Genomic DNA, 27,969 nt, shown 5'->3' with positions numbered 1-27,969 from the left:
AAAAACATAGAGTGAAAGTGGGGCTAAGAGGAAAGGGGAGTGAAATAAAGAGATATAGGAAAAGGACAAGTATAAAAGACAGAACGGGAAGGGAGAAAGATTAGATGGAATATTCTCAAAGAGTTGTGAAATTATGCTTTTGTAACCCTTTGTTGCTTCCTATCCATGTCAATTGTTAAGCCAGTCATCCACTGAATCCACTTCTACCTCCATCCATGTAGAATTAAAGATTAAAGGCCATTCAGCCCATTCACTCCACAATAACCTTCTGAAGAGAACCCACCCAGAACCACCCCTACCCTATTCTTGTAACCTACATTTCCCATGGCTAATCCACTCAGCCTGTAAATTCCCAGACACTACAGGACAATTTATCACGGCCAATCCACTTAAACTGCTCATCTTTGGACTGTGGGAGGAAACTAGAGCACCTGGAGGAATTACACAGACACGGGAAGAAAGTGCAAACTCCACACGGACAGTTACCCGAGACTGGAATGGAGCCTGGGTCCCTGGTGCATTGAGGTGGCAATATTAACCACTGAGCCACCATGCCACCCTTAGATTCATTTTGCCACTGGATCAAGACAAGGCGGTCCAGGGGAGTAAAACTGATGATCCACAACACACCCTCACCATAATCCAGTTCATACAAAACTCATTTTGTCATCATTACCATCTTCCATCCATCGCCTATCTGTGGGAAGTGTTGTGGTGATGAACAAACAGATATGGGAGCTGTAGCTGTGAATCTGCAAAAGATGGTCTGGGCCATAAGGTGATTTTTTACTGGAATGAAGCATTAGTGGATCTTAGCAGCTGCCTGCCGGGCTGAGCTACAATTTTCAGGAACATACTCCTCACTTCCTAAATATAAAGAAGACACTGGAAAAGTGCTCTACACTTGATCTGCTTCAGCTGTCTGGCTGGCAGATTCCCAGTCACTTATGGGCAGTGCTGTATGCGAGTGGCAAACCCCTTCAGCATGTTTCTCTTTCCCATAGTCTCAAATGCTTTCCATGTTAGAAACCCCTGCTCCAAAATCAGACATTATATGGACCAGAAATGACATAATCTGAGAAAATTCCGGGCAAAGACCAAAGCCTCCTTGGGTAATCTTGATTTCCTATTCGCAAATGGCTGCACACTGCAGTTACAGGTTCCTACAGCACAGAAACAGACCATTCAGTCAAACCAGTCCATGCCGACCATAATGACAAACTAACTTGGCCCTGCCTGCCTGTGTTTGCCCATAGATCTCCAAACATTTCTTATTCATGTACTTATCCAATTGTCTTTCAAATATTCTAACAGTGCCCAAATCCACCAATCCCTCTGGAAGTTCACTCCGCACATGTGCAAAAATTTGCTCCTCATGTCTTTTTAAAATCTTTTTCTTCTCATCTTAAAAATATACTCCCTGGTCAGGAAATCTCCCAACCTAAGGAAAAGACACCTGCCCATCATCTTATCTATACCCCTCATGATTTTATAAACCTCGATAAGGTCACCCCTCAACCTCCTATGCTCCAGTGAGAAAAGTTCCAGCCTATCCAGCTTCTCCTAATAACTCAAATCCTTCATTCCTGAAACATCCTGGTAACTCTTTTACGAACCCTCTCCAGCTTAATAACATCCTTCTAGAGATGAACATGGTATGTAGCATGAACTAATTCTTAAAATCATGCACCAATTTCAGCCGAACAATCGACATGAAGAAAACTGATGTACGCCAGCCCGCCCCAGACAGCCTGAGGTTTCAGCTCATGACTAAAACCTGTTAGCAGTGGATAAATTCACTAATCTCAGCAGTACAGTCTCTCAAGCTGTCTACATTAATGGCGAAACACATGTGAGAATTACCAAAGCAAGCACAACCCTTGGCAAACTTCAAGCATCAATGTGGAAATGAAGAGGACTATGCCTGCCTGCCAAGCTGAAAGCTTACACAGCGATAACCCTGCCCAATCTGATCTATGCCTGTGAGACTTGCACTTGTGTACGAACATTATGCCAAGTAAATCAAACATTTTCAGTTGAGCTGCCTTCAGGGTCTTCTGAAGCTCAAATGGCAGAACTAAATACCCAACAGAATCAGGACAGAATGCTTGAGCTGGCAAACCAAGCATTCACACTATACTGAGCTGGACTGGCCATATAGTCAGGATGTCTGACACTTGCTAACCAAAGCAAATCACCTATGGAGATCTTGAATCTGAGGCGTAGTCTCAAAGTGATCAAACAAATGGCACTAGGACACTATGAATGCTTCACTGAGGAGTTTTGATATCAACTTTGGGTTCCAGGAGAAGCTTGGCCAGGCTGTCTAAGCCTGGTTCACCCAAATGAAAACCATTGGCATACCAAAGGCAAAGAGAAAGTGCAAGGCGAGGAAATCCTGAGATAACAACTCATCAGCAACTCACTCAGAGACAGTAGGAACTGCTGATGCTAGAGTTCGAGATAACACAATGTAGAGCTGGAGGAACATAGCATGCCAGGCAGCATCAGACGAGCAGGAAAGCTGACATTTTCTGAAAGTTTTTTGAAAGTTTTCTGAAGAAAGCTTCCAACCCGAAACGTCAGCTTTCCTGCTCCTCTGATGCTGCCTGGCCTGACGTGTCCTTCTAGCTCCATACTGTTTTATCATCAGAAACTCAGCAGTCTGGGGTATCTAGTCCAATTTACAGCAGAACCTTTTCGGTGCAGACTTGTTTTTTTGGCCATCTCAGTGGTACCCTATCAGACACCGTAATGATGGATAGAGTCACCTTCATCTTAAAGGGTGAGTAAGAAATGCCTAGCTTTTATTTGGTATCTTTTCAAGTATTGAGCTGACACTGCAGGGATGTCAATACTGAGAGTACAGGTCATAAATTTCTGATGTTATAGCACATTGGAGCATCAATATGTATCTACTCCACCCTCTTTTCTCAGTCTTGAACTGGCTTTATCTTTACTTCAATTTCTGTTTCACAGTTCTTCTGGCTCCAATCTATTTTCCTTTTATTAATTCTAATTTTTCCTTCCGTTCTGTTTCACTTGGCTGGGTTCCATTATGGGCTTTGGGGCAAAATCAGAATTGTCAGCCTGCACTTGCTGACACGAGAACCAGCTCAGCAGATCTTGCCGAACATGGCTTCTTCATTGGCTGCCTTTCTGGTCTGGTAAGGACAACAGCTGAGGCCTGAATGCTGCACAGCCAAACAGAGAGCAGGCAGAAAATAAGCACTCCGTCTTGAAACCTTTTCTCCAACTCTCCCATGGGTCTTTGGAGCCCATAAGGAGATGTGAGCACAGGTAAGGCTGGCTAGAGACTAGGAGGATGCCTCAACATAGAGATGCCCTCAGAAGGGTAGATCTGAAACTTAAACCAATGAAGTGAAGCCATTAGGTACGTTGGAGAAGAGGAGAATGCTCTGCTGATTAATTGATGGGTCCATGGGCTGGGTCTTCTGAACCTGCAATTTATGCCCAAACTCCTCATATTGAGGCATGGCGCACGAGGCTCCAATGAACACCCCACTCTACTGCAAGGAGTGGCCTCTATACATGGTGAAGCTTCCAACATTTTAATTCACTGTTCCCGAAGTGTAGTGGGAGCACAGTGTTCAGAAATTATTCCTGCAGTGGGAATGATTGAGAGAGGTGAATGATCTTGCCCAAGATTTTAAACTTACCATCACTGGGTTTCGGGAATTCATGCCAGTGACTTTGTTTCTTAAAGCCAGAATTTGGATGCCTATTACTTTCGAACTAAGTAATTGAAGTGCCTTCTAAGAGGGTATTTAAGAGTCATCCATGTTGTTATAGGTTTTGAGTCACATCTAGGCTAGAGTTATTTCTCCAAAGGAAGTGAACCAGTTTGGTTTTAACAACAAAGTCTTGTTGTTATTCATTCATGGGTGAAAGGTGTCACTGGCTAGGCCAGCATTTATTGTCCATCCCTAATTGCCCAGAGGGTCTGGATTTACATGTAAACCAGACCAGGTAATGCCGGCAATTTTCTTAAGGGACATTTGAGAATGAGTTGGGTTTTTCAAACAATTGATAATTTGTGGTCATCATTAGACTCTTAATTCCATATTTTTATTGATTTTAAATTCCACCATCTGCTATTGTGGGGTTTGAACCCAAGTCTCCAGAACATTACCTGAGTCTCTAACAATTCAGCAATACCATCACTAGGCCATCACCTCACCTCATCCCGCCTCCTTGACCTGTCTGTCCTCCCTGGACTGATCTATCCCCTCCCTACCTGCCCACCTACACTCTCCTCTCCACCTATCTTCTCCTCTATCCATCTTCGGTCTGCCTTCCCCTCTCTCTCTAGTTATTTCAGAACCCTCTCCCCATCCCCTTCTCTAATGAACGGTCTAGGCCCAAAACGTCAGCTTTTGTGCTCCTAAGATGCTGCTTGGCTGCTGTGTTCATCCAGCTTCACACTTTGTTATCTTGGATTCTCCAGCATCTGCAGTTCCCATCATCTATAATGGTCACTGATATTATTTATCTGTGAAAATTATTAATTGGATTTAAATTCTAGCAGCTGCTGTGGTGGGATTTGACCTCATGTTCCAACAGCATTAGCTTGGGACTCTAATTACTAGTCTAGTGACATTGCCAAAACCATCTCCTTCAAATTTAAATCTAACTTTTAAGTTAACTACGAGCAAAACTATTCAGAATTGTAAGTATCCGCAAGAGTACCAGCTAAAATAGGAAGAATTTTGTCGGATAATATAAAATCGGATAAAGCCATCATCAAAGAAAGGTTCCCATGTTCAAGCATTCATCCACAACAAAGAAGAAAAAGCATTCAAATCTGAATATTGACCATTCCTTGTATATTGTAATGTACATGCAAAAGTACAGTTGACCACTCTATAATAAATCTTCCCTAACAAAATGAAGGGGTCTTGTGATCTACTGCATTAAAAGTATTTCTTGATTGTTTATTGGATGTCAGCATAGCTCACAAGGTAAATGTTGATTGACCATTCCTAACTATCATTGAACTGAGAAGTTCATAGAATCATAGAATCCCTACAGTGTGGAAAGAGACCTTTTGTCCCTCTGAAGAGCATCCCAGCTCAATCTTCACTTATCCCCATAACTCCATATTTCCCATGGCTAACCCAGAGAGCCTGCACATCCCTGGACACTACAGGCAATTTATCATGGCCAATCCACCCAAGCTGTACATCTTTGGAGCCAGGTTCAACTAGGCCATTTCAGAGACAGTTAAGAATTAATCACATTACTATTGGTCATATTAAGCATGACTATGTAAAAACAGCATATTTATTTTCCTGAATGACATTAGTGAATGAGATGGATTTTTTTTTATAAAAGACAATCAATGGTACCTTTTATTTAATTATGTCTTATGTTCAAAGATATGCTCATAGCATCATCAAATGTATCAAGCATTTGACCTAGGGATATAAAGAACCTATGCTCTATCTTAAGTAAGACCGCTTGGAGCATGGCCATCAATAGAAATCTTCTGTTGTAACTGAATATTTCAATATTAGCCCAGGCGTTACATTGTCCGTGAATGAAACATTCATACATGTTCATGAGATGTAATAAATGTCTGTTGAATCTTTCAATACCCCATTACCTAAGCCCAGTTTCTTATAAGAGATAACATAAGCATTGCTGCATCGGTTAAAACAAGCTACTGGAGATAAAACCCTCCAGTGACTACTATTGAGATCAGCCTTCAATTCCAAGTTTTTATCAACTGAATTTAAATTCCACCAGCAGTCATGACGGGATTTGAACTCATGTCCTTGGATCATTAGGATAGGTCTTTGCATTACTTTTTTGCAGTGGCAGTACTACACTGCCACAATCGCTGCTCTAACATAGTGCAGTTCATTATTGTTACAGGTTTTCGACCAACTAATTTAAAGACAATAGGAAGTTCATTATAAAATGTGGCATACCACTAAAACGTATTGTAGGACAAGTTCACGGCGATTTTCCCTTATTCAAAGCAGTTTTGTTTATTTGATGCTGTCAGAATAACAGAGGACTTTTGGCTTACCACATAAAACAGGAACTCATATTATAACCACAGACTCCTGACATGCCCTCCTACACATCCTCCTCAAAGCATCCAAATTACTAATCTACAAGAGTTCCTAACAAGTACAAATATCAAGTAAGAGCAGAAAAACAAAAAAAAACTTGTGAAAGCAGCAAGAAAAAAAGAAAATGTTCATTAGCAGTAATTGCCAGGCTTCTCACTGAAATCCACCTTTGGGCAATTGGCAATATTCCTAAGTTCAAAACTTTCAACCACCTACCAGCAAAACAAGCTGAATAAAATCCAATCATGCACAAAGTTACACCATAGAATTACAGAGGGCCACAGAAGTAATGGAAGCCATTTGGCCCATCATGTTCATTCTGACTCCCTTCAGACCAGTTTACCTTGTGCTACTCTTTGGCTCAGACTCCAGCAATATCCTTTCTTTTCAGACAATGATCCTCTTCTATTTTGAAATTTTCAGTTGACTCTGATTCCAGAACACTCTCAGGCAGTGCATTCCAAGTCCTATTCACTCACTATGCATAAAAAAGGTTTTCCTCAATGCCACCATTGCTTCTGTTGCTAACTCAAAGCTGTGCCTTCTGGGTCTTGATTCTTTTATGAAGGGGAACAAATGCTCTTAATTTTCTCTGTTCTGCCTTCCCATGATTTCTTCTTCCGTTCTTTACCTTCTCATCTTCAAGGTGAATGGCCACAACGTCTCCAATCTTGCTATGCCATTCCAAATTCCTCATCCCTGGATGCATTCTCATAAACATTTTCTGCCCTTCATTGCTTCCTACAGATTGTTCCTAAAGTGTGGCATCCAGAACAGGATACAGCACTCCAACTGTGGTTAAATAAATATTTTATACAACGCAATCCCTCCAGAATTGTCATATTTCAGCAAACAGATTTGTACTGGTAAGCCCATCCACCGTCCTTAATTGAATGGGGCTCCTGGAGTTGGATGCTTAATTGGTGTCTCCTCAAAAAGTGTCACCCTTGAGTCCTCATGCCACACATAAGTGTTCCCACCTTGTATTTCTTCCTGATATTCGCACTGGACCCACAAATTAGGAAACAGTCAATTATTTATGTCTTGCAGGTCTTACAAATGTTTTCTTAGATTTTTTAAGCAGCTTTAAAACTCAAAGGTCCAGAATATAAAGATGCAGCAATTTTTCCAGCCCTGGAAAAAATATAAGTTATTTTTAGCATTAACAGGAAGAAGATCTTGAAGTACATGGGGTAGAGTCCCTGCCTCTAAGCCAGAACACTGGGTTCAAGTCATATTCCCAGGCATTTTCCTTCTGCGTTGTTTGCCACTGGCAAATGAGGATTTGTTCCTACGTCCAAATGGTCTTAAACTGAGTAGCTTGCTAAACCATTTCAGAGGCCAGTTTGTAGTCAACTACATGGAGTCACACATAGCTCAGCGCAGACAAGGATGGCAGATTTTCTTCCATAAAGGATGTGATTGAATGAGGTGGTTCTTTCCCAAGAATCAATGATAGTTTCATGGTCACCATTCTAAGACTAACTTTCAATTCAATATTTAGCATTTGAATTTAAACTCCACCAGTTGCTGTATTGGGAATGAAAGCTAATGCTTGAGCTTAAATCAACCTGTCCATAGCCTTCATATTACATCCGATCATGAAATGAACTTAAAATCTCATGTACATGCCACCTCTAACAGGTCGAATGAAGAGTCATATAGACTTGAATCATTAGCTTGCTCTCTCTCCACGGATACTGCCTGACCCTTGTGATGTCCAGTGTTTTCGTTTCTAGATGAATAACTCCAGTTAAATTCAAGGAAGCCTCTTTGAAGCCTGCTTCTCTGGAGAAAAATCCTTATATTTGCCTGCAAGATGGACTGTTCCTGTTCATAAACATCATCCTAATGAATCATCATGTACTTTAATGAAATTCTGTACGACCCTATCTTTAGCCAACTGGGCATGAACTTTCTGAATTCTGCCAGTCATGTGAATAAACATTAACCATATTAGTGGTTCTTGTTATTCTGTATGGTTAACTCTTTCCTTCTTCCTTATAAGAATGGATTAAAATGTATGAATAGACTATGCTTCCAATATAACCATAAAGAGAGTTGGCTGTGGCTCACTTTAACATTAGAGTTCACAAAAGAGGGAAACATGTCACACCCTGTTTAAAAAGTGAAATAAAAATCAAAACACTTTTGCTCAGGGATTGAATGTGGATAGAATAAAATTCTTTGTCCAGAAGTAGAGTTGATAAAGATTACAGGGGTCTTAGCTGTACTTTCTATTCAATGATAGTAAATACTAGCCATGTACAGGAAAAGAGTTACCTCTGCTGCTAGACAGAAATTATCACTTTGTCATCTTGTGTATCCATCACATCTCCCTCAGTGTGCCTTACTCTACCCATTATTTTGGAGCATATCATTTACATTTTATCTTATAACTTCCATGACTGAACTGTTTAATAATTCCCTTCTTCAATCATCACCATCATCATTTCAAAATCAATCACAGTCTTGCAGACCTCTGACCCTATCCACCCTCTTTGACTTCACAAACTTGAGTGTACCTGGGGTACAATTAGCCCCATTACACAATTGATTCAGCAAGGAAAGATTAAAAGCCAAAAGAAAATCTGTAACAGAAAAATAATATTGTTGGTTGGCAGCAATTGTAGAGGGCAAACTATTTATTAACAATAAACAGCCACGGGCAGTCTATCTTGATACTGCTTAAATGCCTCAAAAATGATAAATGAATAGAATTGTGCCTTACATTTGCCATGTTTACACTGGCTGCTCTACTGACTTAATACCAAGATTCAAAAGCGTGACAAGGCACCTCATACACTATCTGGAAGTGCCATGGCAGTCATTCTGAAAAAAATATTGTTGGACTTCAATGCTTAAATGAAATGTACCTGCAATAATGAGGCACCACAATTCAGAAACTGTAGTCCTGATTCAGCTGAATCAATCCCGCCAGCAGCTAGAATTGGAAATCCTGGTATAGCCTTAGCGATCGCAGATACCGCTCGTAAAGCTATTGGCCTTATTGCAGTTCCTAAAAAGAAAGGTTGGAGTATAAACAGGATGGTAATAACCTCAAACATTTAAAGTTTTTGGTTTATGATAGTCTTTAATATATTATTTTTTCATTAAACTTATTGTTTTAAATGTTTGTGCTGCATGCACAAATAATATTTATGTGAATTAATGCAGAAAAAAGTGAAAACAAAATTAATCTGTATCAAAAAATGATTTGATTTACAAACATTTTTAAACCAAAATGTTCTCTTGCATTTTTTTACAAGCAACCATATCATATTAATACTCTAAAAAGGATGAAAAATGCAGTTACAACAATAATGCTGAGAGAAGTACATTTACAAAATGTACATTTTGTACATTTACAAAGAATGATGTAATTTAAATGACTAATTAAGTTCCTTACAACAATATATTTCCTAGGATTCTGCTTCTTAATACAAATTGCAGCATGTGGTTTCACGTTTCACAGCAAAAACACCACAGGGTACAGAATGAGCTCTCAGAGAATAAGCAGCAAAATTCTATCATGATCCATTTTAAATTATTTTGGATGCACTTTATGGTATATCTGTTCTTGTGGGATTACTTAAATAATGTAATTTGTTATACTGCAATCAGAAGTTATCAATTTCAAGCAATGTGTTCATATTTGGAGAAAAAGATTTTCTTATATGACAATCAGCTTATTGCTTTAAGAACCATTTTCACTCTTCGAATCTTCAGGTGTCCATTTTTGAAAGTCAGAATAATATGAAAGATGATGAGAGGTGTATGTGATCTAAATAGAGTGTGTGAAAATTTGCCAAGCCAGTCCCTTGAAGTAACTGACATCCTAAAATGCTGTTAGTATTCCAAAGACATAGTAAAACCTTATTTTGGGAGAGGTGTAAAAATAAGAATCAAAGGCATTTTTGATATTTGGTTGGTGTCAAAGACATATGGTTTGGCTGGCTGATCTTCCCTTGTCCAACCCAGAATGTAACCAATCTTTTAGGTGGATCTAATTACATTAAAATCAAGAACTTCTTTACAGCAGATCTAGGGACTGCTCTAGGGACTGAGCTATTTTTGATCTGTGTAAGTGACTGGGCTAAAGGAACAGAAGCAAAATTTTACCACCTTTTGTGAGGTAGTATGAATAATGATGAACATGATAACACAACTGAGCAAGAACCTGAAAGTCAGATTCTAGCAGTCAAGAAATAAGAATTATTACACTAAATGTTTCCCTCCTGAGCTGGCACTGTAAGGTGGCAAGAAGCTTACAAAGTAGTATTTACATCTCATTAATTACTCAATTCACCATATTAATGTTTGTTCCCACCAACTTCTGTCCAATCGAGAAACTTGATGCTGCAAAAAATGTAAGCGCGAAAACCAAACTGATACCTGTTGAGTCGGGTTTCAGCCTCCAGACTAGGTGGGTTTATAGCTGTGCCAACTGTTCAGATTAAATGGAACTGCTACAACTGCAGCAGATGTCTCTATGGTCACTGGCACGATGTCTGCTTGGACTACCCAACCATGCAACTGGGCAACATTAGCAGCGCACCAATATCAAAATATCAGATTGTGTCTTCACGTGCAGGCTCAGGCAATGGTTTTTCTCTGAGTTAACAGATTAGTGGTCAGAAGACAGCCAGCAGCTTCTGGTTACAATTAGCGTGGCCTTTGGGAGTGAGGCAAGTCATCGACAGTCTAGCCTCGATATGGACAGGGTGTGACGAAGGCACAGGGACCTTGGTCGTCACGGGCTCCAGGTTTAAAACAGGTGCATTAATGGTCATGTGAATGGACTCAGTCAAAACAGAAACAGGGTGAAGGGAGAGGCAGCAGCACACAAACCATTACATAGGAGGAGATCTCTGGGGCAGAAGAAGCAGATCTATAGACTTAGTGCAGCTATCTGCAAATGTCCAACACCCATGCAGAGGTTGTGTCAGGAAGTCTTGAGCCATTGTGTCACACTTATACCAGCTTCCGAATGAAGGATGCCAATTACATCCTTAAAAGTTACAGCTGCTCTCCATGTTTTTAGAAGTGGGTTGTTTCAGAAGCTACTGATGCCCTCTTTGGCATTTCCCAGCCCTTTCGCTCATTGAGGCATCTGGGATGTCACTGATGCTTGCCAGACCTCACCTATTCATCTTTTTGGGAAGTGAGAAAGTGAGTGCATTAGGATTCTCAGCCACCCCTTGCTTCCTTGAGGTGTAGGATGTAACTGGCTGTTGCCTTTAGAGAGCAACAGAAGTACAAAGGATTCCACTCCCTTAATGTTCAAATAACTTGCACCCATAACAGTCAGATAATGCATGACAATGTACACACAAGTAGCTGTCACAATTTATACATTCTGGCCATTTACTTGAAGTTTTATCTTAATTGGAACCACTTTGGGCGGAGATTTATCAATTTAGCTGCATCAATTCCTCATCCTCAGGCCCATTTATTTGTGAAGCCTGCTTTGTGGCCGCTTTGCCCTTTGGCCTGGACGGCATGTGTTTTGCCCGTTTTGATAGCCTTGTCTGGGCCAAACTCTGCATCAAGTACAGCATGGATGTTCTTGTTCCTCGCTGTATTGTGGAGAAACCTTCTGTCCAGTTCTGGAAGTTTGTGGTCCCCGACTCCAATTGCCATCCTCAGTGACAAACAGGGGCCATACGTATTATCTGCTGGGGACTGCTCTGCAGTTTGGGGGTAATCCAGGACGGTGCCATCCATGGACCCTTGAAGCTCCTGAGCCTCTTGTTCAGTGTTTGTGTGGTAAAGGGTCAGTTCTCTGACCTATTTAAACTCCAAATCTGTTCAGTCAGTAGCTTTCTTTGAGTCACGATATTATTAATGCCACAAGCTGAGTGATAGTCTTAACATTTCCTGAAGCGCTGACTTGTACTCACAGTGTTCTGCCAAATTCCACAATCTCATCAAGAATTCAGTAACTGGTTCCCCAAGAAGTCTATTTACCATGTTAAACCATGATGTGATGCTGCAAAGTAACAGATAGCTTGCGGTCATAGTGGTCTGCTGTTTTATCAATCAGAGCGTTAAAAGACTTTGACTCCCAGGGTTGCTGGGTCGGTTAAACTCTTTGTGATTCTAAAACTCGGGGCCCCACAAGTGGTTCAGGAGAATGATTGCTTGTCATGATCCCCTTCTATCCTATTTGCCTGAGAAGAATCTCATTCTTTCAGCATACTGATGCCAATTCTCCACATCTGCATCACAAGGTTCCAGTCTCCCAAACATCGGCATTTCCAATTCTTCCCCATCATTGTTTTGTCGGGTTGTTGGTAGGCAACACTGTCCAAAATTATACTCTTGTTACCAACATAATAACTCATTGAGCCCAACAGGGAAGGAACATCTTTTATTGTTGAATACCAAATACAGCCATTTATCATGGCATACAATGGCTAGTCCCAGCTGAGGACAGACAGTACTGTAGCCCCATCCCCAGGTCTCCTTTATTTATTCTCGAGGGAACCCAGTGTGGATGTTTTAAATCAATTTGACCAGATACAAAAATTACACATCTGGGGCAGGTGGGTCTTGAACCCAGGATATGTTTGTATGGTAAGCTCTTCAGAGGGTGTGTGTGGATTCAATGGGCTGAACGGCTAGTTTCCATCCTGTTGGGACTCTCTGAACGTGAACACGTTTTCATAATCAAGTTAATGTGAGCGAACTTCAGGCAAAAAACATTACACATTTGGAGCATGCCCTTCAGGAAGCCTTGTTCTGAGGCAGAATTTAAATTTCCACAGATGCTTAGAGGCCAGACTTTGTGACTTTTGAAATTTAATAACACCAAGCTTTGAAGGAAATCTACGAAAGCCTAGATATTGCACGCAACAGTCTTTCCATGGTCATTCTGACTTGAGTATGAGGGGACTGGGTGCCTTCCACTGCTGCTCCATAGAGAAGAGTAAATAATCTCTGTGCACCACCTTGTGCTTCTCTTCAGGGAACTTTGAACTGTTTTGAGTGACCTACTGAAAACTTTGCAACAAGTGACGGCCTTATTCTTATGCAGTATTTAACACAAATAATATTTTTGAACAGTCATATGTGGCTACTCCTGGAAACAGTCAGCTCCCTAGAAATCAGGAGTTTCAAAGAATGCTGATTTACACTGATTGCAATTTTACAAAAAACAGAGAATAAACCAAGAGGGGAATTTAACACTATGGCAAAACTGTGGTTATAAGAGGTTATTTTGTCCCTTTTTTAAAAAAGAGAGATGGAGTGAGAGGTACGGAAGTGTCTATTAAAGGTAAACAGCTTGTGAGGCCTAAGGTTTTTTAACAGTTGGAGCATTGGATGCAGCCTGGATGGGTTTGACCAGCTCTCACAGACCAGGTCTAGTTTATTTTAAAAACCAAAAGAGCTGCGAATGCTGTAAATCAGGAACCAAAACAAAATTGCTGGAACATCTCAGCAGGTCAGGCAGCATCTGTGAAGGAGAAAACAGAGTTAATGTTTTGAGTCCGGTGACCCTTCTTCATAACCGACTTCTGAGGAAGGGTCACCGGACCTGAAATGTTAACTCTGCTTTCTCCTTCACAGATGCTGCCAGGCCTGCTGATCTTTTCCAACAGCTTTGTTATTGTTACAGTTTTTTTTAGTTTTTAGGTTTGGGTTTGATCAGCTGCTATTGTGGGCTCAGAGAAGTAGAAGCTATCTTTTCCTTTTTTCAGTTACAACTAGCAGCTTGGGGATTCTGTCATCTGCTGAGTTACTTGTGAGACAAACCTGTTTTGCTGAAATTTTCTTTTTGCCAAAAGGTGTGTTTATGGGATGTTGCTATATTGGAAGAGTTAATCTTTAATAGTTAGTCTATCTATTGTTCTGCTAAGTTTTCGAAGAGAGTTAGATTATTTTAATTCCTCTTTGTATGGTTGTGTTTTAACTGTAGTTTTAAAACAAATTGGGTTTTACTTTACATTGAGTAGTTTGACCAATCTTGTTGCATCTAGAGCATGTCACTTCACATTTGCCTTTAAAATAAGGAAACGTCAGAGTCTAGGCTACCTTTGTGAAATATTTTGATGGGGTCTAGTCTGGTCCATAACAAAACCATCTCTAGTTGTGGGTTTGGCATCAGTGGGCATTTAATCATAAGGGTAGGTGATATTGCCTTCCTGCCTCTGCCTTGATCTGTGTCTGTGTGCATATCTGTGTATGTGTTTGTTTCTCTATCTGTGTATGTGTACGTCTGTGTATCTGTATGTGTGTCTCTGTGTGTGTGCACGTGCACATATCTGTATCTGTGCTTATATTTGTTGTGCATATAAGTGTGTGTGTGCGTCTGTGTGCATTGCATGCTGAAACTCACTCTCTATCCTAGTTGACGACCCCACTGCACCGAACACTCATCCGTGGAGTGTGCCCTATCCTGGGAAGAGGGTGGGTTCATTTCCAGTAAGCAACCACCAACCTGCCGATGGTGCTGGTGAGCACTGAGAAGCTGAGGGTCTTTGGCCTGAAGCTTTTGGCGTGCGGGCCTTGCACCTGCTATTGGTGAGTATGTCACTGAACAAGGTGCAGCTCTTCCTGAAAAGAGGTGACAAAAGGTTCTTACTCATTGGGTGAGACCCACAACTCCCACATTGAATTCTGACCTGTGTCCAGACCCACATTTAGCTTATTCAAATGATAATTGATCACTTCCTGTCTGTGGAATTTTACATAAATTGTTTGCTCCTATGTCATTATTTCAGAAGCTTTCATCTGAAAATCTTATTCTCATCACTAAGCTTACACAGTATTAATGAGTCATCCAATTCAATACAAGTATCTGTTTTATGTCAAACTGAAAGAACTGCGGATGCTGTAAATCAGAACAGAAAAACAGAAATTGATGGAAAAGGACAGCAGGTCTGGCAGCATCTGTGAAGAGAAACCACAGTTAAAGTTTCAGGTTTGGTGACCCTTCCTCAGTTCATTCACTCTGATTTCTCTTTGCAGATACTGCCAGACCTGCTGAGCTTTTCCAGCAATTTCTGTATTTTTTTTATGTAAGCCATCACACACACAATGAACTGCAGGCCTCACTTAGGCATTGATTGCACCACATCTTTGAAACAAGTTGCAGAGTAAAAGCCCACATAAACAGTGTATGGTCACTAAAATGAAAGATATTTTTCCATATGAGATATTGAAAGTCTGGGGCATGATGCAATAAAAGGTGCAGGACGTAGGGAAATGGAAAGATAACTTCCACCTCACTAAAGTAGGCTATTCCTCCTTCCATTCTGTCGTTTACTGTCAACGAGACACATGTACTAAAATTCTTTTTACCACATTGCTCCTTCATTTCAAAGGACATAGAATGGTGAATGGGGAGCAGGACACTTTAGCTGTGCTGCATTTTCATCACTCTATTCCTTATAAGCACGAAGCGTGTCAATTTTAGTGGTTTTAGATACTGAAGAGTGAATTACTGGATGATTCAGCAGCAGCAGAAAGTGCAGGGGAAGGAATGCACTTTCTGAAGAACCAGCTGGTACTCTGCTCCAGTTGATAAATGTGGTAATCACAGCGTCATTCTTGGAAGTAGTACCAATGGTCCATCCATCCCCCAACAATCGAATTTCAAAGGAATGGATAAAGCAAAAGCAAGGGGGCAAGATATTGAACGGTCATTGCTACCTGAAGAAATACAAGAAACACTGACATACAGGGAAAATGCCTCTTTTTAATGAAAAACCGCAAACGATTCTTTTCCTCTATAATTAATAACCCGCTAATAAAATTGCTCTCAAGAACTTTGAAATGTGCAACTTCTGAGTACATGGAGAATCTGGTTTAATTAAAGGTGATGACCCCTGTCGCTCAGTTACTTTACTAGTGCCAATCAATTTCAACTTGCTTTCCAAGATATTTCGTCTAGTTTGTACAATGTTAGGAGATTACCAATGTCGGTGTAATTAGGGAGTGCGAGGAAGTGGAAAGCAAGACAGAGGAAGATTTTAACTCCTTAATCATGTAGTTTTAAAACCATGATTATGTAAAATAATTCATAGTTGTGGCAAAGTTATGAAAAGGCCATCAACTGATAACTGATAGCTGATTACTAGAACATTGTTGTTCATGAAAACAAAATGACATATATGCAATTTACACCATTCTCTCACAGGAAACCAAACAAGGAAAAGACCATTGGAGCCTGACATTGTTCAATCATTTTTACTTTTAAAGAAATGAACTCAAGGAACAGCTTTCAATTCTTTCCTTGCTCTTTCAGATGCACATAGCTTCGACATTCATAATTGAAGGAAGTGGACAGGATGTTCCTGATTGTGAGGCCTGAGATATGAAGATGCTGAAGCCAAGAACTCATTTCCATTGAGCTGATGTGTTGTGGAGAGTAACAGTTAACTCGCTGGTTACAGATCTGGGATAGCTATACACCAGGCAGCACCACTCAGGTGAGTGACGAATGAGGTAAGTAAATTGGTGAGTAGGGCAATCAGGCCAGGGAAAGAGTGGTATGGGCGCAAGAGATCAGAGAGCAGGGTAACTGGAGAAAAGGCAATTGTACTAATTAAGTTTGGGGGGAAAAGGTGGCTATCTGAAGGGAGTGGTGAATACAATGCAATGGTGGTCAGGATGTGCCAGGCAGCAGGCGGGATGGCGGGGCTAGAAGTAGCTGACTTCAGTGTAACATAACTTTGCTAGTTGGTATCTAACCAAACTTGGGGCTGGCACCAGGAGTCTTTATTTGCACATACAGAAAGACCGACAATGGTCTCGTCTTGGGCACTGATCATTCAGTTAGCGATCCCGGCCAACGTGGGTGGTCATGAATGTGAGTCTCCTGCCTTCTTTCTGGCTTAGGAGATCTGTTTAGTGCGGAAGAAACAGGTAATGCATGATTTAATTTCTCAGCTTTTATCCTTAAGTACATTCTGCCACAATTACTTGTCAGCAGTAACAACGAGGCTTTGAAAAAAATGCTCCTTGACAACTGTCTTTAAGGGTAAAATCTCAATTCTTAATGTTTTCAACAGAACACAGAGAGAACAAATAACTTTGGACTTGCTACTGTAGTTCTTCCTGATGTGTACTGTATCACAAATAGGATTCACAGCTCAACAAAGAATTAATTAAATGCCAAGCAGCACAAATACTGAGGTGACTTGAGTTCATCAATGCCAAAGATTACCATGTAATCTATAAAGCACTAATAGGTCTACTGTCTAGTAACTGAGTAATGTTTCATTTGGAAACAATCTTTTCATATGAGCACAAATAGCTTGAAACCACTGTTCACAACGTTCAATCTTTCAGCTTGCTAACATCATGATTGTAAAATCATTAGTTCACAAAAATTATGGAGCTGAATTTGAATTGTTTAATTTATTCTAAGCTTCTCCAGTCCTTGCATGAGTGTTGTTGGTTTTCAGTGCATTTTAAGTTTTAAGAGAGGAAATCAAAAATCCACAGATTGTTCAGCTTGGTGCATTTGCATCTCATAGTATGGCCACTCGTGAGGGGAATGATAATATTCAGAGAATGCTAATAGCAAGTAAAGGTGAATTGTCAGAATTTAACAGACCTTAGAAACGTGGGCAACATGGGTTAAAATGAATTTTAAGTTAATTCAGGAATCTAAAATGGGTGGAAGCAGACCACCATCTAACATATATCCTGACCGATTTTACCTTCAAAGCAGATGATGTAGTTGTCAATTTTCTACCTGCCATAGTTCTGTTTTCTACCCCATATTTCTCAGTTCTGTTCTGTTTCACAAGTCGGGGGACCTGCAAACCCAAAAACTCCTGCAGGAAGAAATTTTCCTCCTGACTGCTCCTTCTGATAAAATAGAAACAGGAAATGCTTGAGCTGCTCAACAGGGCAATCAGCATCTATGGAGATAGCACAAATACAATTCTCCTTTCACGGTAAATGACCTTTCATTAGAACCTGCTGAGTATTTTAGGCATTTTGTGTTATTATTTTCAAGTTTCCAGCATCAGCAGTGTTTCGCTCCCTTGTAAGAAGTAGCAGTTTTGCTAACTGTGATGAGGAAGGCCCATGGACAAAATGGCCACTTGGGCAGGAAGTGTCTATCAACTTGATGATTACGTAGCTCAGTTGTCTGCTAGGTGGTTGCATCACTGTGCTGTCAATGTTCCTGGAGCTTGCCATACACTATGGTAGTAGACAGACAGCTAGATTTCCTGCCAATACATCACCTATTCTCCCTACCAACCCCTCCAGACATATTTTGTAAGCTTTTCCACCTTCCAGACTGTCTTCAGTGGGCCGGGATTACTCAAGCCATTGTTTTCTTCCCCACGAGAGCGCCATTCTATATTAGCAACAGATCTTGTCATTTTATGAATGATGGGATAAATCATCCTGCCAATTTAGTTCCTTGCAGTCAGCATTGGAAGTCAGGACCAGAATGAAGCATTTAGCCCCAAACCTAGGCAAGAATCTTCAATGTATACCTACTTGAGACAGCTGAATTCCAATGTCTTCAAGGGCAGGATTTTAACTGGAGCTCCAGAACTCATTCACTATTATGTTGTGAAAAATTTTTCATAAATCAACAATGGTGACAAGCTCACATTAAGAAATGAGTCATCAGAAGATAGATCGTCCTGTTTTAAGTTGAACCAAAGAGGTTTAAAATCATTGTGTGGAGCTAAAGGAACACAGCAAGCCAGGGAGCATCAGAGGAGTAGGAAAGTTGACATTTCAGATCTGAAGAAGGGTCCTGCCCTGAAATGTTGACTCTCCTACTCCTCAGTTGCACCTATCCTGCTGTGTTCCTCCAGCTCCATACCGTGTTGTTTTTGACTCCAGCATCTGCAGTTCTTGCTATTTCCAAGGTTTAAAATCATGCTGAGAGCAAGACTGAGCCAAATTTTGTGATTCCATCTGCTGCCCATAGGTGGCTTCGAAGAGCTGCAATGATAAGTAACTCACCACATCCCACCTACATGCCATAAATTGCCTCATATAAGTCAACCTAGTGTATAAGATGACCCCATTCTATCATCTTCAAAAACATCCTTTTGGATAATCTTTGTGCACTAGTTGAGCTCCTTTTTAGTTCTTAAGTGCTGTACTCCCATGAATAGTTGGCCTCAATTTTTCACCTAAGAAATACATGTTCTACATTCCCCATGCTGCAAATCAGCACATAGATCAAGCAGGGAGCACTGGCACATGTCCATATAAAGAAGAATGTGTGCTTGATGAAGACAAATGCGTCCTCCAGCAAAATGAGCGAGGTATGAGGCTACTTTCAAGGTAAAAAGTGTAAGGTTTTCTGATTTGCCAAATAGCTGTGCTGCATCAAGGGAAGTTGGTGTTTATGGTGCAAGAATGGAGGAAGGTCAAATTTGCCCAGAAGAAGATGCCCAAGACCAAAGGTGCAGTCTGCAGAGGGACCAGTCATTGACCTGATCCTGAGAAACATGTGTTGAAATCTCTCCTCAGAAATTGTCAGCATGGTTACATTGTCACCAGAGATGCAATGAACATACAAACATTTAATCTCATGAGTCCAGTAGACATTTCACACGAGAAGCTCATTGGTGTTGCCACTTTATGATCTATGCAATGTATCGTTGCAGAACACCAAGATTGCTCAGAGGTTACCAAAAGACTTTGACACCAAAATTACCACTTTGCAGTGATTCTTCATCAGGCAGTGGCAAAAACACTCTTACCAATTTTGTTACATTTGCAACCCAGGCGTGAGAATCATTTTGGTATGTCCAGCTGCCAAACAATGGAGTGGAGGAAGTTTCAGAAACAGTACTGATGATAATTGTGGGAGAAAACAAGGTTCACAGTGGGCAGACGAACAAAATGAAAGCCTATTATAATGTTCAAACATAAAACCATCAAAATATAAAAACATCAAGTTCCCAATATGTCCATGACAACGGTTGAGTGGATGAGGATAGAGTACAATTATGGATCGATAATGTGTGTGGAATAGGTGGAATACATGAAGAATACAACTTACTAATGAGGGACATACTCTAATCCCATATAACCGACAAGATCAAGATCTAAACTGAAACTGAATCAGTGGCATAGTTTTACCGGGCATCACAACATTTGTAGTTTATCCTTTGAATGTGTGCCTCAACAAATCATTTCAGAGTAAAATAGGTGATGAATGAAGGTGTAAAACCTTCACAGAGAATAGAAAATCCATACTGCTCCATTTCTGTGTTCTGAGGAAGAGTCGCCGGACCTGAAACATTAACTCTGATTTTTTTCTTCACACATGTTGCCAGACCTGCTGAGGTTTTCTAGCAACTTTGTTTCTGCTTCATTTGATATTTTCTGTGGTGAAAATATTAAGTAGTGGGATGCTGTTAGCACCTGCTGTCATCAGATCATTAAAAGAATGTGGGCTACACAATTCAATAGGTGAAGACAAAATGATTTGTTTCATGGGATTGCTTTGTAAGTGACAATGCCACATTAGACCCAGAGTGGGGTCTTTATGTGATAACATGGTGTGAAGCTGGATGAACACAGCAGGCCAAGCAGGATCAGAGGAGCAGGAAAGTTTGACGTTTCGGGTCGAGACCCTTTGTCAAACTTCCCTGCTCCTCTGATGATGCTTGGCCTGCTGTGTTCATTCAGATTCACACTATGTTAAGTCAGATTCTCCAGCATCAGCAGTTCCTACTATCTCTGCGGTCTTTATGTTAATTCTATAGCTGAAGGGATTTGGAATGAATTTGATGACCTTTTTGTGTCAGATTTTGAAGACAATGAATTTGAAAGTTTTAAAACATTCTCATTGTGGTTAAAGACGTTTTTGTAGAGTTAATTCATTCAATAAACTGCAACCTTAATTTTATATGAATTACTAGTGTTATCTTTGATTTCAAATTGAAGATGTTCGTATTTAACGAGAGTGAGAAACTTTAGTTTGTGACTAGTATCTTAGATTTAGATAAAGGCAAAGGCAGAAATCTAAGGCAATATGTCACAATTTTCAACAAAGGTAGACTATCGAGAAGAAAAAATCTCTCTGCCAGTGATGACTTTTTGTAACAAACTAGGAATGTTGAGGTTGCTATCAAATTGACAGAAAGGGCATATAATGTTGCAAAGCTCCCTGGTGGGTGAGAAAGTTAGGAAAACTTTAGAAATTAGCAAAGAGCAACCTAAACACTGACAAGTCAACTGGACCTAATCAGCTGCATCTAAGGGCATTCAAAGAAATCTGAGCATTTATACTTTGGAGAAATAGAAAAGTAAAACACATAAATGAAGAGAGACATTAGAATGCTGCAGTACAGTGGATCAAACACAAGGCGCAAAATCTATCATGCAGATTTTTAAAAAAATTGTATATGGGATCTGCACATCATGCTAGGCCAACATTTATTGCCCATCCATAATTGCCCAGAAAGTTGTTAAGAGTCAACTATATTGCTGTAGGTCTGGAGTCACAAAAAGATTACCAGTTAAGGATGGTACATATCTTTCCCTGCAGAACACTAGGGAGCTAAATGGGTTTTTATAACAATCGGCAATGGTTATATTGTAGACATTAGACCAGGCGTTTTATTAAATTCGAATTTCACCATCGCCAGTTTGGGGTCCAAATCCATGTCTGCAGAATATTAGCTTATGGCTCAGGATGACTAACCCAGTGATACTACCACTATACCACCATCTCTACTGACACAGCAAATTGAACAATGAACAAAATCAAAGAACAGCACAGCACAGGAACAGGCCCTTTGCTATACCAAGCCTGTACTGACACATGATGCCTTTCTAAACTAAAAACATTTTGCCTCTATGAGGTCTGTATACTTCTTAATCGTTGCAAATGTATCTGTTTCTAACAGATCCTCTAGCAGTGCATTCCAGGTACTTGCCACTCTCTGTGTTTTAAAAAAAAGCCTCTCACTTCTCATTTAAACTTTCCTACTTTTACCTTAAACCTATGCCCTCTAGTAATTGACATTTCTACCCTGGGAAAAAGATTCAGGCCATCTATTCTATCCATGTGTCTCATAATTTTGTGAACATCAATCAGATTGCCCCTCATTCTTCAACATTCAGGTAAAGAAAGAAAACAATTTTGTCCAATACCTTCTCAGAGCTAATACCATACAAACCAGACAATATCCTGGCTTTTCTGAAGTGGGGTCTAGGCCCGAAACATCAGCCTTCCTGCTCCTCTGATGTTGCTTGGCCTGCTGCGTTAATCCAGCTCTACACCTTGTTATCCCAATATCCTGGTAAATCTTTTCTGTATCTTCTCCAAAACCCTCACATCTTTCTGGTAGTGTGGTGACAAAAACTGTGTGCAATACTCCGCGTTTGGCCTAACTAAAGTTCTATACAGCTGCAACATGACTTTCCAATTTTAATACTCTATGCTCCGTTCAATGAAAGTAATCATGCCATATGCCTTCTTGATCACCCTATCCATTTGTCTCAACACTTTCAGGGAACAATGGGTCTGTACACCTAGATTCCTCTGTATGTTAATGGAAGGTTCTGCCATTTACTGTAAACTTCACCCGCATTACACTTTGCAAAATGCATCACCTCACATTTGTCCAGATTACATTTCATCTGCCCAAGTCTGTAGCCTATCCATATACAGGTGTATTCTCTAGCAATACTCCTCACTATCCACAGCTCCACCAATTATTCTGTCATCTGCAAACTTAAAAACCAGGCCACCTACATTGCCCCCTAAATCATTTTATATTTTACATGCAACAGGGGTCTCAAGCTGATCTGTGTAAAACACCACTGGTCACGGGCCTCCAGTCAGAAAAGACACCCTTCAACTACTACTGTTTTGTCTTCTATAACCAAGCCACTTTTGTATCCATCTTACCAGCTCACTGTGGATCCCATGTGACATCATCTTCTGTACCAGCCTGCCATGAGGAGTCTTGTCAAAGGCCTTGCTAAAATCTGTGTAGGCAATTTGCATCACCATGCCCTCATCGATCATCATCGTCACTTCCTCAAAAAATTCAATCAATTTTGTCAGACATGAGCTCCCCTACACTAAACCATGTTGCCCATTGTCAATAAGTCTACAGTTTTGCAAATGTGAGTAAATCCTGTCCCTAAGAGACATACCACTGATGTACGGTTCATTGCCCTGTTATTTCCCAGATTATCCCTCTTGCTCTTCTTAAACAAAAGGACAACATTGGCCATTCTACAGGCTTTTAGAACCTCTACTGTGTCTAGACAGGATGCAAAGATTTCATAGGGGAGGTGATGATCTTGTTGTATTATCACTATACTATTAATCCAGAGACCCAGATAATGTCCTTGAGAACCCAAGTTGGAATCCCAGTGTGCATATGGTGGAATTTGAATTCAATTAAAATCTGTAATTAAGAGCCTAATGATGACCTTGAATCCGTTGACAATTGTTGGGAAAAACCCATCTGGTTCGCTAATGCCCTTTAAAGAAGGGAATCTGCCTACATGCGACTCTAGACCCACAACAATAAGGTTGACTCTCAGCTGCCATCTGGCCAGTTAGGGATTGGTAATGAATGCTGGCCCAGACAGCAATGCCCTCATCCTGTGAACAAGTAAAAAAAAACAAGGCCCCAGCAATTTCCCCTCTAATCTCCGTCAATACTCTGTGATAGACTCCATCAGATCCTGGGGACTTATCTATCTTAATGTTTTTCAAAACAGCCAACACCTTTTTTATATCAACAAATAAATCAGAAGGTAAATTGAACATTTGCTTGTATTGCAAGGGGGAATACACACTGTTGTTTAAAAGCACAAGGTATTGACACGACTGTACTGAAGTCTGGTGAAAGTACTTTGGTCTCCTATTGAAAGAAAGATTTACTTGCATTGGTGGCAGGTTAGAAAAGGTTCACTGAGTTGATTCCTGGGATGAAGGGGATGATTTATGAGGAAGCTTTGAGAAAATTGGGCTGACATTATATTCTGAAGGGGCTTGAACATGGTAGTTGCTGAGACTATGATTCTCCTCGTAGGGTAATGTAGAACAAGGGCAATTTCAGAATAAAAGACATCTTCCACTAAAGACAGTGATGAAGGACTATTTCTTCCTTAACAAAGTCATTAATTTTTACAATTCTTTATCCCAGAAAACTGTGGAAGCTGTGCCATCAAATATACTTAAGGCTGAGATAAATGGTTTTTCTGAACTATTGAGTACTCAAAGGTTAAAGCGAATAGGCAGGAAAGTGAAAATGAAGAGAAGCTGTGATTTTATTGAATGATGGAGCAAACTTGAGAAACTAGGAGTGTAATGGTCTGCTCCTGCTTCTATTTCTTGTTTTGGGGCAGGGAATTCCAAAGATTCACAGTCCTTTGAATGAAAAAAATTCTCATCTCATTCGAAAATAGCTGATACATTGTTATGACCCTTGCCTCTATACTCCCAACCTGCCAACATCTATCCTGTCAAATCAATGAGATTACTTTCTTGCAAAACATAAGGATATATGCCTGGTCTACTTGATCTCTTTTCAATGCCCCCAAGTGAGGAATTAGTCCGGTGAGCATTGCTGTACTTCCTCCAGTTTAAAGATATCAATCCTTAGGTCAGGAAAACAAAATTGTACAGAGTAATGTTCTCATCAAGGCCCTATAATTTTTACTGTGAGACATTCCCTGTTGCACAAAATAATTGAACCATTACTTGTTCCTTCATAATTTCTTTATGACCTATAAATCAATTTCATGATGCTAACTATCATGCCCAGGGGCAACTGAATTCCTCTGACCAGCAATTTCAGGTGCCCTTGTCAGTGTCAGGACACTAACATATGTAAATAAGGAGCATAATGCCTGTTTAAGGAACTTCTCTTAAATTGTTACACGTTGGCTATCTTGTAATTCTTACAAAGCTTTTAACTCTAATGCCTTTATGTGAAGGAAATAAAGATGGATGAATGGCAACCATGGCTTATGAAACACATAAATCAACCAGAACAAGTGCAACAAAGCTCATGATTCAACTGCAATGATCAAACATGCCATTGATATCTTGAAGCAACGCTTCAATGTCTGGACTGATCAAGGACAGTCAGTTTCTCATCCTAAGGATTTCCTGAATAATTGACAATTGCTGCCTGCTCCACAGGTTTGCCCTGAAAGGAGGTTTCAACGTATAGCTCAATGCAGAAAGGCAACATAAGATAGTGAAAAGCCACTGAGAAATTGTGAGCGATACCAGCACTGCAGTGGGAAAGACTGATGAGCCTTATGTTAACTTCACAAAGCTTCCAAAGCATACCTCAACTGCAACTTTTCTTAAAGAAACAAATTCACATTTTCCAAGTAGTTCTGCCCAAACCAGCTTCTACCGCACTTTCATATTTGATTCTGCAAATGCCATCCAATGCTGGTTTCCTGCTATAGTGTAATCAAATGACAAATTAGTATTCGGCATAATATTTAAGTTAAGTGCAAGGCATGCATTTCATTATTATGTATTGTGAACATGGACTGCTTGAATTGGCACATGTTAGTGCATGTGCTCTGTTTCAGAAGTTTGACACTTCAGCCACCACTCCTTATAAGTGATTCCCTCATGAATAAAGTAAGTGGACTGACTGGCTGCAGAATTTAAATGATGGTCTGCTGCGAGTCCTCTCATCGTTGCCTGGGAGGGCTATACATGTGAGTTGACCCCACAAGGATGAATGCTTTAGTCAGCTTTAATACACTTGCCTGTCTACTTGCCATGCCTTGCCAATGCAATGCAATGATTTCTTTGCATCTGTTCAGAGTTCTTAGAATTCCATGTTGTGAAATAAGCTTTGTGAAATGTGCACCCCCAATTCTAGTTATTTTGCAGCTTAAAATAAGGGCATTGTCTTCATAGTGCTATCTTCAGTGCTTAATTGTCTAGCTGCAGTCCACAGCCTTCCCTCTTTATTAGGTGGCAAAAACTGAAAATAGCAAAATCAACATCTTGCCTTAATGTAGCAGCTTTAACATAATAACATATCTCAAACTACTTCAAAGGAGAAAGATGAAACTAAACTTAATACCAAATTGATATTAGGGTTAAATCAGCAGGGGTCTGAAGACACAATGACCAACATGGGACAAAAGGAATTTGATTGGAGTAAACTAGTTCACTCCTCCCAAATCAATTATTACTAGCAAACAGAAATTCTGAAGAGGTAGATGCACCAACATGCAAAAACCCTTGCAAATCAATGATTATAATCTGAAAAATAATGCTGTTTTACTGCATTTTATAGACTGTGATCCCTTTAGGAAAGAAAGCATTAATTGTTTTAAGTCACTGACCTTATATCCTAGTAATATGAACATATGGAGGGACTCTTAATATTAATTATGGAACCTATGTTGCCATAAGTAATTTATGCAGATGCCTAACTCTTCTTCAAAGACTTCATGAGCACACCTCAGTTGAAGCTTCCTTGGAGAGTTTACCTTTCCTCATGTATATTCTGTCTTATTTAGGAAACTGACTCAGATGCAATTGACCTGATCCTGTGGTTGTATTTGCTGTGAGGCATATGTTTCATATGGTTCTGTATTTCTAGTTTGTTGATCTCCTTCTTCTCCAGTGTAATAAAACCACAAATGACCCAATACCCCAACCATTGAGGCAAATAAACTTCTGTGCTATTTGTTTCTGTATCTGTTTCAGTGGCTCATTTACATGCTCCAGTTCTTTAAGTGGCTTAAGTTGGAGGAAAATATTCATGTTTCTATTTGACTGTACAGCTGCAGACTTCTTAATGTCATATTGTGCTAATCTTTATTAATCCAATTTTGGAGGTTAGCAATCTTCATATCAGTGCTAAACATGGGTAAACAGCATTTCACACTTTTGATTGACATTTATCCTCTTATGATCCAGCTTATTTTTCAATAAGATTAATGCAGAAGGAAAGTATTTGACCCTAAATACCAGATTGTTTCCAACGTCAAGAAGACAAGAACCTCTGGGGATAAATAAATCACAATCAGTTTCAGGTGAAAATGGCTTAGATACCAGATCTGGAAGTTTACAACTATTAGCAAGACAGAGCAACGAAAGTTGGGGGATGACCAAAGAGAGATCTTTGGGATTGTGAATTTTTTTGGTAGAACAAGAACAGAGAATATGTTTCTGTGTAAGAGGAGTTCAAAACTTGGGATCATAAATATTAGATTGACTATTAAATCCAATTCAGAAATCAACAGAAATATTTTTACCTAGAGTACGATTAGAACTTGGAGCCCACTATTGCAAAGATCGGTTGATGCTGACAGCATTGATGTACTTAAGGGTGGAATTTACAGAGTAAATGATGGAAAAAGAATTTTTAAAAAATGCTAAGAATATGATTTTTTAAAATAAGAATCCCTAAAGTGTGGAAACAGGCCAATCGGCCCAACAAGTCCACACGCAATCTCCAAAGAGAATTCCAACTAGACTCAACCCCTACTCTATCCCTGCAATTCCCACGGTTAATCCACCTAGCCTGCACATCTTTGGACTGTGGGAGGAAACTCGAGTACTCAGAGGAAGCCCATGCAGATATGGGGAGAATGTGCAAATTCTGCTCAGGCAGCTGCCCGGGGCTTGTATTGAATCCAAGTCCCTGGTATGGTGAGCCACTGCGCAACCCCATGAGATCTAAGAATATGGTATGAAATAATGTGGGAGGATGCTCATGCGGAGCATAAACATCAGTGCAGACCTTTGGTTGAAACAATTCTGCCTGTGCAATAAATTTTATGTAATTTCATATTTAATTCCAAGGTTAGTTGTCTGAAGGAAAATGCAGAAATATAGTTGCAATATCCTGGCTCTGTTCATGGTTAAATCTGTGCCCAGCACTGAGCCAACCAATCTTGGCCAGCCTGCCTC

The 27,969-nt window shown here is 40.1% G+C and overlaps 1 protein-coding gene across 5 annotated transcripts in view; it reads right to left on the bottom strand.

Moving 5' to 3' along the window:
- dpyda.1 (dihydropyrimidine dehydrogenase a, tandem duplicate 1) overlaps nucleotides 1–27,969 on the bottom strand; it is an 837,290-nt gene that overhangs the window by 137,978 nt on the left and 671,343 nt on the right. For all 5 annotated transcript variants that reach the window (XM_059648043.1, XM_059648046.1, XM_059648045.1 and 2 more), the window contains one exon: nucleotides 8,978–9,120. In XM_059648043.1, the coding sequence (XP_059504026.1) occupies nucleotides 8,978–9,120 (143 nt within the window). The remainder of the gene's footprint in view (nucleotides 1–8,977; nucleotides 9,121–27,969) is intronic.

The sequence above is a fragment of the Stegostoma tigrinum genome, chromosome 8 (assembly GCF_030684315.1).
Source record: "Stegostoma tigrinum isolate sSteTig4 chromosome 8, sSteTig4.hap1, whole genome shotgun sequence".
Taxonomy (NCBI): domain Eukaryota; kingdom Metazoa; phylum Chordata; class Chondrichthyes; order Orectolobiformes; family Stegostomatidae; genus Stegostoma; species Stegostoma tigrinum.
The sequence above is the reverse complement of the archived record's forward strand: the minus strand, read 5'-3'. Positions and strand labels throughout refer to the sequence as shown.